This window comes from Phyllostomus discolor, chromosome 1, assembly GCF_004126475.2.
Source record: "Phyllostomus discolor isolate MPI-MPIP mPhyDis1 chromosome 1, mPhyDis1.pri.v3, whole genome shotgun sequence".
In the NCBI taxonomy this organism is placed as follows: Eukaryota; Metazoa; Chordata; class Mammalia; order Chiroptera; family Phyllostomidae; genus Phyllostomus; species Phyllostomus discolor.
The window spans coordinates 87,964,228-87,978,006 of record NC_040903.2 but is presented as its reverse complement, the minus strand read 5'-3'; the positions used below and the strand labels follow the sequence as shown (position 1 = coordinate 87,978,006).

The 13,779-nt window shown below is 34.3% G+C and overlaps 1 protein-coding gene across 2 annotated transcripts in view; it reads left to right on the top strand.

Annotated features, from left to right (window-relative positions):
- The window catches only part of BANK1 (B cell scaffold protein with ankyrin repeats 1), a 312,144-nt gene that overhangs the window by 247,868 nt on the left and 50,497 nt on the right, over positions 1 to 13,779 (top strand). For both annotated transcript variants that reach the window (XM_036025976.1, XM_036025983.1), the window contains exon 8: positions 10,530 to 10,608. In XM_036025976.1, the coding sequence (XP_035881869.1) occupies positions 10,530 to 10,608 (79 nt within the window). The remainder of the gene's footprint in view (positions 1 to 10,529; positions 10,609 to 13,779) is intronic.

The window sequence follows — 13,779 nt, the reverse complement described above, 5'->3', positions numbered from 1 at the left end:
TTTAAGAATCCTATTTAATTTGTAAAAAAAAACCCACTTATTTCTGATAGTAATTATATAAACTTAAGAGTCTTTTGTTTCATTTGTCAAATAACACTTGTCTTAACAACTAGAAAGTATAATCTTTGTGGAAAATTGCTGGGACTCTAAGTGGTATTTTATGTTTGCTTTTGACTTGGATTTCAGAAACCACTTGTTCCTCTTTTTCAACAAAATGTCTGACAATTGGGATGATGACAGTGCTAGCCTTTTATTACTCTACTTGTATGTTGTTTTTTTCATTTTTTTTCTTTCTTTTTACCCTCACTCAAATTATCAAAGGTTCAGAGAAAAGAAAAAAATGTGTTTCTTTGTAACAGTCTACATAAATGTAACCCTGAGTACCCCTTCACTAAGACCAGTGTGCTAACATGGAAACATGTAAATACTTTCATTACTTAGTATTTATTTAGTTTTCTTCCAACTGAAAGCATGATTTTTTATTTGATTTGATTTGGAGTATTCAGAATAGTATAATGATTTATACTTTTGACATAGGGGTATTTTGTATTTCTTTTACAAAAGTTTAACTTTTACTTACAATTTTGAAACTAAAACTGATTGCAAGATTTTAGAATTGCCACTAGCAAATCTCTTTTCTGGCATTAGTTATACACTTTCGTTACTGTTACAGAAATAGAAAATCAGAGTTAGGGTAATAAATGCAGCAGTCCTAGGTTCTTGGTTCATTGAAGTCAAGTTCTTTAATCGGTTTTCAACTCCTCACCTGTACACTTTGTATCTCATTCATGGCCAATTTCTCCTTCCCTACTCTCCGTGCACCAAACAGGAAACACCCTTCTGAGTTTTCACCTGTTCTCTCTCATATCATTTCATGCTGGAAGAAGGCAAATTAATTTTAATATTAACCTAAATAAGTCCTTAGTGTAATATCAAGACTAAAATCAAGTCATTTGAGAATTAAACACTATAGAATCATTTGCGAGACCTCTGTCCTCACCAACCCTGCTTACATCCAGCCCCCAGGGTGCCTTATATGTCACAATCTACCAATGTACCCTGGAGGACTTCGTGGGACAACCTACACAACCATAACCTGGAGCTCTGTGATAATTTTCGTTAGCTTAATTGGTCCAGTCTTGACCCATCATTACATATGTTTTGTGATCCCTGACTCTTAAAAATAGAGATAAATTTTTAAAATCATTGTAAGCTATAAAAAACACTATTTACATCTTTATATTTTTATTATTTATATTCCAAGTTAAATATAACTGATCTTCATTTACTCACAACTGAATATAAATTATAGCATAAATAAATTGTGCATGAAATACCATGGCTACATAAAGATGTGTTCTGTAATAAAAGAATGATGTTAATGAAGATAACAGAGATAAGTTGGTGAGTGCTTTCTATGTGCCAACCTCTGTGCTAAGTATCTGACGTGTATTTTCTTATTTAATTTGCACAATCACATTGTGAAGTAAGGTATGCTCATGCTTACTTTTACATCCAGAGAGACCAAGAGAGAGGAAGTCCTTAAGCACAGGTAGGTAATGAATGGAAGTGTAAGATTTCATTCTAGATCTTTCTGATGATACTTCTGGACTCAAATTCTTAGCCCTATAAACCTACATGTATTTATAGATGAGATATTTAATGTTAATCTTATCATTATCAATACCATCATCTAGAGATATTTCCATTACTCCACAATTGAGGTATAATGTGCAAATGTTGATTCCACTTCTTTTCAAAATTCACATCTTTTCCCCAAAATTCACCTCCTTCTTAGACTGGGTAGCTTTGCTCTTTGTCCTCTACATATCAGCTAATCTATCTTGCTTTTGCTTGCACCATTCTTTTTGCCAAAAACATCCACATTCTTTCCTCTTCTACCAATTCATTTATTGTTTGCTCATCCATTAGCTCAAAAAGCATGGGTGAGCTGCTAGGACTATATTTAAGGTCTATCTCTCAAAATCTACCCATCCTTCAAATTCCAGCTCTAGTTATTTCAACCTAGAATGACTTCATTCTTGATCTTCTATTGCACTGCTTAGCCAAACCAAACACTTGAGACTATAATTCTTTTGTGAATTTCACTTTTATTTCTCTACCTACATATTCAGAATCTTAGGAACTTAAGTTATATATTTTGTATATGCCCTGGAAACTTGCCTAGCATCATGCATGTGAAAAAAATTCAATAAATATTTATTAACTAATGAACCAAGGTTTTTTTTATTATTCATCATGCTTGAAAATGTTAGATGGCATATCTAGACTAGGTAATAATTTTCCAGAACTAACTTGTTACATGAGGTTAGTAAAGTCTCCTGTTCCAGAAATTGATTCTTCAAGATGTTTTAGTTGAGTTCTGAATACCATTCTGAAATTAAGTAAATTAGTTAAGAATGATTCCCTACTCTTAGTTTTGTCCTTTGATTTGTGTGATTATATCCTCCTATCTCTGATATTTTTTCTCACTTTTACTAAATTGCTTCTTTCTTCTATCTCTCCTCCACCTGACTTCATTTTTCAATGGTAGATACAGTGTGCAGGGTTTGTCTGTTTGTTTGTTTGTTTGTTTGTTTGTTTGTTTTTCAGTGTATTTATTGTTCAGAGGCACCCAACACCTAATTAGTCCATTTAACTTTATAGAAACTTGTTTGAAATCTTTTCATTTTTAAAAAAGAAATAGCCCTGATCAGTGTGGCTGAATTAGTTTTGTGTGTCCTGCAAAGCCAAAGATCAGCAGATGGGTTCAGTCCCCAGTTGCAGTGTGTGCAAGAGGCAGCCAACGTTTTTCTCCCTCTCTTTCTCTCTCCCTTTCCCTCTCTCTGAAAGTAAATAAATAAAATCTTTTAAGAGCCCTGGCTGGCGTAGCTCAGTGGATTGAGCGTGGGCTTCGAACCAAAGTGTCACAGGTTCGATTCCCAGTCAGGGTACACACCTGGGTTGCAGGCCATGACCTCCAGCAACCGCACATTGACGTTTCTCTCTATCTCCCTCTCTTCCCTCTCTAAAAATAAATAAATAAAATATATTTAAAAAATGAAGAAAGAAACACAGTAAGATTTGATTAAATGTATAGTTTGATGTTCAATTGCTTGCATCTAAACACTTTTTTGGTATCTTTATAATCTAATTTGGACTTTGTGCTTAGTTACTATGCAATTTAATTCTATGAACCTACTTTCATAGTTAAGTCTTCTTGACCAAATTAATAGGCAATCATGCAATTAACTATCTTTTGTTTTCCCACGTTGGTCAACTACTTAACTTTATTTAAAAAATTTGGAATACTCACCATTTAATACCCATATACCCACTCTGATATGTATTTCTAAATGTTATATGAAGCAATGTAAGGGATATCCAAGAATGTTGATATTATATCTAAAACTCTCATCTCAATTGTATAGAAAAGGTTTTCTATCCTCATCTTTAAATAGCAAGAGTTCTTTGGAAGAGTGTCATTTAAAAAAAGAGTGTTTTCAGCATCAGAACTGGTTACCAGATGTCATCGTGCTAAATGAAAACTTAACAGTCAATTTAGCCCTTGGCCTCAGCTTTTGGCATTGAAGCTTTAAAAAATCTTGATATTTCTTAAATCTACTTTCTCCATTAAATATTTTATTTCCCTATTCTCATTACTGTTCACCTTGATATTTAAAATAACCCCCTCTCCTTCTTACCCACTGTTGTCAGAATTATTTTTCTAAAATACAGGCAGGAATATGCTACTTCCCATTTCTTAGAAAATAATTACATACTAAAAAACATCTAAAACTTTATAAAATAAAAACTGAATCCACCACCCTGTCTTGACATTCATGTGTATTCTCCATTCAACCTAATCAAACCAACTATGATCCATTCACCAAGTCCTCTGTTCTTTCGGTCATACTTGTTCATTGACCAAGAATTTGCTCCCTCTCTTCTTTTTATATATGAAAACTATACTCATCCACTCTGGCTAGTGTGGCTCAGTAGACTGAACTGTGGCCTGTAAACCAAAGGATCACTGGTTCGATTCCCAGTCAGGGCACATGCCTAAGTTGTAGGCCAGGTCCCCAGTAGGCAGCACATGAGAGGCAACCACACATTGATATTTCTCTCCCTCTCTTTCTCCCTCCCTTCCCCTCTGTCTAAAAGTAAATAAATAAAACCTTTAAACAAAACTATACTTATCATTTAAGACTCAGCTTGAATACCACCTACTCTGAAATGTTCTTTGTTCCATTAACACAATGGAAATGATTGCATGTGCCTATATTATAGCATTTCACAAGTATATGCATATTTTAAAGTTGGTTTCATTTTGTCTTATCTATATATCTTTTCTTCCCCAGTAATTTTAAACTGAGGTTTGGGATTATTGAGTTTTCATATTTATGTCTCTCACATTGCCCAATACAGTGTTCTGTGCACCTGTACTCTGGGGGTCATACCTGTCCTCTCCATAGCCCTTGCCTACATTAAAGCGCACTTTTGCTGACATTTGTAACTCATTTTTTGACAAGCACATCTTAAGCACAGTTGTCCTATGACCCTTCTTCACAATGTGGTTCTCAAAAAGGGCTTTGTATACCTGATGTCTTCCATTCTTCACTCTTTTACTCTTCAAGATCCTTCATCCTCACCAGAGTCATCAGTGACCTTAATTGAAAACTTTTATAAGCTGTTTTTTAGGGCTTTTCCTATTTAATTTTTATATTTGGGATATGAATCCTATAATATAAAAAGAAATTTTCATGAGAAACTATATGAATCTGCTTTTGGACCATATTCCCAGATGGCCTAAGAAGAAACAAATTTTCTTAAGAGATATAATGAGAACTAAGATATTTATTCCTACAGTGTGCCACTGAAAAAAAATTTTGAGACTCTATATTTGCTGTTTATCATGCTTCAGTATAACATTGATTATTATTCTTAACATTTAGTAAGAATAATATTTATTATTTCAATAGAAATCTTATCTCAGATTCTGTAGCCCGGTGCATTACTTTTAGATAATATATAAAATATCACAGGGTCAATTTGTTACTTTTTAAACACATAAAATTCCTCTTATTCTCATTCCACAGACACCCATATGCTTTAAAGCTGGTAAAATCATGTACAATTAACACGGTGGAATGTTGGGCTAGAGTTAGGCTAATTATAATATCTTCAGAACCTCATAAAAAGATTTGGAAAACAACTGCTATGTTAAGATTGTTTTTATTCACTCCCTCAAAATCAGAATATTATGATCACTTTGTACAGTACCAGATGCCAAAACCATGTGGAACTTTATATATGTCAGTCAAAAAAAAATCTGTTTTCATTGTAGTTTATAATTTTAATTTAATTAAAGCTTGTATGTTACACTGAGCATTTTGACTATAGATTTTATTGTTTATGCTGGAGTTTTCACCTAGAGAAATGGGTACCAAGTAAATGTCAAGATAATTTTAAAAATTTTATTTCACTACAGTTGAAATCCAATATTATATTAGTTTCATGCACACAGCATAGTGATTCAACATTTGTATATCTTATAATGTGAGTACCACACTCAGGCTAGTAAATGTCTATCACTGTGCAAACTTTTCACATTATTGACTATATGCTCCCTCCCCTTTTTAACCATCCCTCTTACTCAACACTCTCTGGCAACCATCAGTTTGTTCTCTGTTTTTACGGGTTTGTTTTTGGCTTATTTGTTTGTTTGTTTTGTTTTAAGACTGTACATGTAAATGAAATCATGCAGTATTTATCTTGTTTTGTCTGACTTACTTCACTTAGCATAATACCCACTAAGAATATTTTAATTTAAACCCCTCATCTAAAAGCAAATGAATAAACCTTTGCCTCTGTTATCTGATTATTTCTTAATTCTCTATTTCACCTATAGGAACTGAGTTTACTATAGTTAAATAAATAAAATAGCGTATTCTAATTATTTTATTATTTTTCTTCTCCCAATAAAAATGTGATATTTTTTGATAGTAGGGATTATGTATTTTTATTTTTAACTTATTTTTCTTAATTACTAGCAGAATAGTTAGCATATAATAGGCCTGCATAAATATTTGATAAGTGAACAAATAAAGTCAAGCTCCAGCTCCAGAAAAAAGTTATTAAAGAATTAAATATCTCTTATTCCCTGATTTTTAACATCTCTATTAGCTTAAAAATTATAGAGGTTTTTTAATAACATAATTATACTGCCGCACTGTTTACATAAAAAGTTAATATTACAGTTCTTTTTCCACTGCAACAGAACTTCCAGAGGTACACAGTTGAGAAGACATCAAGTTAAATAATTATTGATACATATTGATGATTCCTCCATCAAATCAATGTGGTCAACATTTTTTCTTAAGTGTAGATCTATATTTTGTATGATGAAGGAAAATCTAACATATACAGATTACATTTATTGAGTACTTACTATATGATAAATGTGTTATGTGTTTTGCTTACATTATTTTAATTTAACCTTCCCAGCCAATTGATGGCATAAATATTACTATTCAAATTTTGCAGGATAGAATATTGAGATTAGAATAAAGTATCTTGACCAATTATATAACTAATAAATAATAGAGCTATAATTTATTCTTAGATTGACTTTAAAATCTAAACTCTGTCCACTGCACCACACAGCCAAATATTAGAGTAATTAGATGTCAGGTGCCATCATCCTTGTCTTTGAATCCATCATTGATTTCATTAGAGAGTTGAATAGTACTAGATACAGTATTTTTCAAAACAAATATGATTGTAAATGTAAGGAACTCAAGAAACATTGGTACTTAAGTATAAATATTTCTAAAGATCCTTTTATTACTGAAAAACACTTACTTTCTGCTACATAGCCTGATTACAGAAAATATCAATTTTATATTGAACTTATGAAAGTGCTCAAATCAGTCAAAAAAAACTCTGGTATTTTTTGAATTTGAAAGCAATTCCTTTCAAACATTTTTGGCTTGCTTTTTGTTTGTACAAATGTTATATAGCTTCAGTTATGGGACAAAAACAATCTCATTAAGCTTCAACCTCAGTTGATACACCTACAGTTACATACACACTTCCCCATGGTTCTGTTACTAATTCACACTGATCTTGGCCTCATAATGTCTAGGCAATGAGCAGTATATAGGAAGTTTTTATAATGCCTGAAATTTTCAAAAACCATTTCTGTTTTTAATTAGCAAAAAGTTTCTTGTTATGATTGTTTAAATATTAAATTTTTAACTATATTCTTGATCTACCTTATGAAATTAGAGGTCAGGCTAATTGGAAATAATGAGTGGGTATGTTAAACAATGCCTTTAACATCAAAGCATACAAATATCAATCAATATGTCAATCTCCCTAGTAAAGTTACATGATTTTCATATTATCACTTGATTAATTTGACCAAGGGGAAAATATAATTTAAGTAGAAAACGAATTTCTGTATCAAGTTCACTCAAAAATTACTAAAGAAATTTTTATTCTTACATTTCCACTGGAAATGAAACACTGTGTTCTTCTCTGGATAACAGTTTAGAAAAAAATTAATTCCATTGTGCTCCCATTGGCCAAAGTGGGTGACAAACCAAATTGTTGAAGTCAATATATAGGCCAAATACTCTAGCATACTAACGCTGCTATAAATTTCATAATGTCTTAATACGAATGTTTTTCATTTTTAAATAGACAATCCAAATGCAGACCAAATAACCTAATTATTTTTGTCAATTTTGTTAAGAATAAAATCGTAAGTTATTTGAATAATTACTTGGAGTTCATGGTAACAAAATGTGACCTATATTAACTCAGGTAGTTAACTCATTCTTTTCTCTACATGCTTTTGCACATATAGAACTGTCACTTGTATTAGTTAGCCTTCTCTCTGAGCACAAATATGTTTCCTGAATGTTGACCTCATGTCATTTTCAGAGATTATAAATAAAAACTAGCAATTCCAGAAATAATAGGTTTCTGTCCTTTCTCACTAATTCTCCCTTCTACATGTAGAGGAACTGATTTCAGAAAGACAAACATGAATTCCCTTACTTGGATTTTCTTTTTCTTTTTAAAGATCAAAAATAAACCACTTTACAATTTCATGTCTTTCACTGTATTATATATGATGTAATTAAGAATATCTTTTTTAAAATGTTTTATTGATTATGCTATTACAGCTGTCCCACTTTTTCTCCCCTTTATTCCCCTCCTCCCTGTACCCTCCCACCATCATTCCCTCACCTTAGTTCATGCCCATGGGCCATACATATAAGTTCTTTGGCTTCTACATTCCCTACACTCTTCTTCACCTCCCCTTGTCTATTTTGTACCTATTGTTTATGCTTCTTATTCCCTGTACCTTTCTCCCCATTCTCCCTCCTCTCTCTCCCCGCTGATAACCTTCCATGTGATCTCTATTTCTATGAATCTGCTCCAGTTCTAGTTGGTTGCTTAGTTTGTTGGGTTCTCTTTTAGGTTCAGTTGTTGATAGTTGTGAATTTGTTGTCATTTGTTCATATTTTTTATCTTCTTATTTTTCTTAGATAAGTCCCTTTAACATTCCATGTAATAATGACTTGGTGATGATGAACTCCTTTAACTTGACCTTACCTGGGAAGCACTTTTTCTGCTGTTCCATTCTAAATGATAGCTTTGCTGGATAAAGTAATCTTGGATGTAGGTCCTTGCTTTCATGACTTGGAATACTTCTTTCTAGCACCTTCTTCCCTCCAAGGTTTCTTTTGAGAATTCAGCTGATAGTCTAATGGGAATTCCTTTGTAGGTAACTTTCTCCTTTCCCTTTGCTTCTTCTAAGATTTTCTCTCCATCTTTAATCTTGGGTAACTTAATGATGATATGCCTTGGTGTGTGCTTCCTTGGGTCCAACTTCTTTGAGACTCTCTGAGCTTCCTGGACTTTCTGGAAGTCTATTTCCTTTGCCAGATTGGGGAAGTTCTCCTTCATTATTTTTTCAAATAAGTTTTCAATTCTTGCTCTTCCTCTTCCACTGATCTGCACCAGCCAGGTCCTCTTGCTCTTCCTCTTCTCCTACTGGCACCCCTATGATTTGGATGTTGGATTATTTAAAGTTGTCTCAGAGGTTCCCAAGACTCTCCTCATTTTTTTGAATTCTTATTTCTTCATTCTGTTCTGGTTGAATGTTTGTTTCTTCCATCAGGTTCAAACCGTTGATTTGAGTCCCGGTTTCCTTCTTGTCACTGTTGGTGCCCTGTACTTTTTCCTTTATTTCACTTTTCATAGCCTTCTCATTTTCCTCTATTTTGCAACCATACTCAACCATTTCTGTGAGCATCCTGATTATCAGTGTTTTGAACTGTGCACCTGATCAGTTGGCTATCTCTTCATTGCATAGTTGTATTTGTTCTGGAGCTTTAATCTGCTCTTTTATCTGGGCCATATTTTCTCGACTCAGTGCACCTGTTACATAGTAAGAGGTGGAGCCTTAGGCATTCACCAGGGCAGAGCAAAGCACATCACTGCACTGTGGCACTGTCTGTGGGGGAGGGGTACAAGAGGGAACAATGCCACTTATTCATCTCTCGTGGGCTTTCAGTCACTTCCCCAGCTACCCACAAGCAAATTGGGCCCTTCTGGTACTGATTCCCCAGGTGGGTGGGCTTTTGTGCATTCTAGGACCCTGTGGGTCCCTCCAACAAACTCTCCTGTGAGGTAGGCAGTTTCTCCCACTGTCACCTGAACCCCCACAGGTGTTTTCAGTCAGAGGTTTTGAGGCTTTATTTCTCCACACTGGAAGAAATTGGATTGTACGGTCTGTCTCACTCCCCAGTTGTTCCTCCCAGTTTATTTGCACACAAATGTGGGATTGCTCACTCAACCAGCCTCTGCCTTTTCCACTCTGGTCCTCCAGCCGCCACCTTGCTGTGAGTCCTCTCCACCGGCTGCCTGTCTCTGCCCCTCCTACCAGTCCAGATGAATGTTTCTCTTTAACTCTGTGGTTGTCGGACTTCAATATAGTTCCATTTTCTGGCAGTTCTGGTTACTTTTTGTTTTTAAATTTGTTGTTGTCCTTCTTTTGGTTGTGCAAGGAGGCACAGTGTATCTACCTATGCCTTGATCTTGGCTGGAAGTCTTAATTAAGAATATCCTTGAAATGGATAAAAAGATTCAGAAATATTAAAAGGAAGAAAATTTCATAGTTTTTAAGAGAAACAGCTGTCTTAGTTTTATTCAGGAGTTATTTATTACACCTGAAGTCCATAATTTGAACTTTAAAGCAGTTGCAATGAATTTCATTTTAAAATAAATGTATTGCTTATTTTACATGTTCTATTGCTCCAGTTATAATTTTAATACTATGTATCATTAAGCAACCATAGATAGCACAAATATAATAAGATAGGTAATATAATGACACTAAGGTATTTAAATAAAAACTTTAAAACTGTTTCATTTCTATCAGCTTTTTTAGTATATGTAAAATGCAGATTTATTAAAACTAATGCATATTATTTAAAATTACATTTTTTCAGGTTCAAGAAATTAGTAGGAACAATGAGCAAGAACATGACTATGAAGAGGATATTACTTCACTTCCTGCATACTTTCCCAGTAAGTGTCCCTATGTTATGTATAATGCATATATATGATGTTTGTATTGCATAATGTAACTGAAAAGTAAGACTGAAGAGAGCATGGAAAATAATCAACTGAATGACTTTTAATTTACAATATGGCAGAAACATTACCAAATTATCTTGCTAATTTAAATACTCCTAAATTTAATATTTAATAATCAAACACTCATTTTTCCTACCCAAACAAAATATGCAAGTCAGATTATTGTAAATATTCTGACTATTTAACAACTATATTTTTTCAGTTTCTTTTTTTAATTTTAAAAAAGGTCACATCCTTTTCAGACCTTTCCTCAGCTAGGAAATGAGAAGGTTAGAGAAGAGTTTCTCTAAGGTCCTCCTCACTGGCTGTAATAGGATATAGTGCTATAGTGTAATGTTTAAAGATTACTTCCATCTCTGTAGATAGGTCACTGTGCCCATTATGTCAGATTCCATTGGTACACAACAGCTTGCTTCACCAGCATGTCTGATATGCATCACTTACCTGACATTCCAAATCTGGAAACCCTAATTCCTGCCACTCCCAACCTACTCCCCCTACTGACTTCCCCACTCAAGCCAGTGAAGATTCTGTCCTTAGTGAATTCAGTCCAAAAACCCTGGTCACCCATGTTTTTTTTACTTGGTCTCCTACCCCATATTCAGTCTGTCTGAGTACTGTTGGCTCTACCTTCAAAATACAGCCATGTATTTTGAAATGGCATTCAGCCATTTCTCCCCCTTTTAATGTGATCTCTCCTAGTCCACTCTGTCACCAGCTACCCCTGGATAATTGCAGTAGTCCAGTGGCTGACAATGGAGGGCTATTTTCTGCCTCCAAAAGAGCATACCAATGAATGGAGTTGTTTTTTTTTCAATTACAGTTTACATTCAGTGTTAGTTTGTGTTCATTTCAGGTGTGCAACGTAGTGGTTACACATTATACTTGCGAAGTGTTTTCCTCCTGATATTTTCAGTGCACCTGGCACCATATACATAATTACTACAATATTACTGACTATATTCCCTATGTTGTACTTTATACCCCTGTGTGTGTTTTGTAACTACCAATTTGGACTTCTTAACCCTTCACCTCTTTCACAGAGCCCCCAAAATGCCATCCCCTTTGGCAACCATTAGTTTGCTCTCTGTCTATGAGTCTGTTTCAGTTTTGTTTGTTTCTTTACTTTATTCTTTAGTTTCCACATATACATGAAATTAAATGGTATTTGTCTTTCTCTTACTAACTTATTGAACAGAGAATTTTTTTATTGCCATGACTTGAGAAGGGATGTTTGTATCTGGCCTTTACAGAGCAGAGACCACAGAAATGCTGCTAAATATCCCACAGAACATGTCCCCACACAACACAGGAGTATCTAGTCCAAAGTGCCAACAGCACTGCTTTTAAAAAATTTTTTAATTTTTTAAATTTTTTATTATTGTTCACTTACAGTTGTCCCCATTTCCCCCCATTATTCTCTCCTGCCCTACCCACCCCCCGACCTCCCACATTCAATCCTCCCCCTCCATCAATAGCAGCTTCCACATTTGCCACCATGAATACACTGTGCTTCATGAAGGAACTAATCACTCTTCTCCACATTTTCCAATGCCTTCACATCATACTTACAATCTTTATCATCATTAGTGAGGCCCTAGATCATCACCCCTTCTTGTCATCTCTGACCACTCACCTGCTTGTTCACAGCCACAGTGATATCTCACACATCAAGCAGACTTTTGCTTCAGGGCATTTGCACTTTTAACAGTGCACAGTTGAAACTCAGCTAAGCATTATTGATCACAGTTTTTTCAAGTCATAGCCTAACCTGCATTTCAAATACATTTAAACACAATGCCTTAACTAACATAGTTTGGCAAAATCAGTACACACCTTCAAATATTATTGCAGAACACAAACTAATGCTAAATATTAAAGTAATGTATTACTATATAAAGTTTTAATGTTATACATTTTATTATTTTTAATGATAGTAAGTGATGATAGAGGCCATCATTAATAATTCAAAATGACATTTAATCTTCAGAAAAACTGTCTGAATTAAGAAAACATTACTTCAGTTATTTGTACAGAACAGTGTCACTGCTTCAGATAATTGGGACCTGGAACTATCTCACATGTGAAACTCAGTGTGACCGGACTCGGGCCTCAGCCTCTTTCATGGAAGAGGGGGTGAAGCATAGGATGCCCACCCTAAGTCAGCAGATTTCCATTGGTTCCACCATTGTTACAAAGCTTGCTAAATCCCACTGACCCACTACCTGACTCTCCAGGGCTAGATTGCACATTTGGGCATATTTGATAAGGTCCAAGGAGACTGTTGCTTAGACAGTGCATTGGCTGCAAGTAATTTCCTATAATTTCCTATAATGTAAATGTAATTTTAAGTTGGTGTTTGACTTACCCAAGGAGATGTAGTAAAGCCCCTTTGCTACCCTGAGCAATGATTTCTTTTCAGTTATTCCATCATCTACTCATGTCATCAGGATTTTCAGAGACTACCTTGTTTCAGGCTCAGTGTTTGGTGTTAGAAGTAAAAGTGGGCATCTGTGCAGAGATCTGTGCGAGAATGTCTGCTCAGCCTGAGCTGGTAACCAAAGAAGCTTGGTTTACAGCTCCAGGACTGGCACCTATACCCTTCTTCTCTCACATGAAAGAAGAGAAAAATTAAACAATAAAATTTGATGTAGAAATATGGAGTACCCACATAGGCATGATTTTTCTGCATTACTCATTTATTTTCCCACTGCTGAAAATTTTCTACATTAACTCTTCACTTAAAAAAAATTTTCTATGTGCCACTCTGGCTTCTGTAGCTATATTTAAGTTTAGCAGTAGTTTAAAACAATTATTTGCTTTTCTTTTTCACTGATGACAACAATTCATATATTCCCTGCAATACTGAGATTCAAAAGTTTGTTTTAAAGTTTATGAAAGCTTTAGAGCAGAATTTTTATAAAGACAATATAAACAAAATTGTTTTAATATTTAAAGACATTGTATTATAATACCCAATTTTCTATTTTTCTTCCTAAAGTTAGAAAGCTTTAATGTACAGTATAAAAACAAATGTTGGCATCATCATTCTTAGAGGGAGGGCATTTGATCATTTGATTAAGTTTCAAGATAGAAAACATT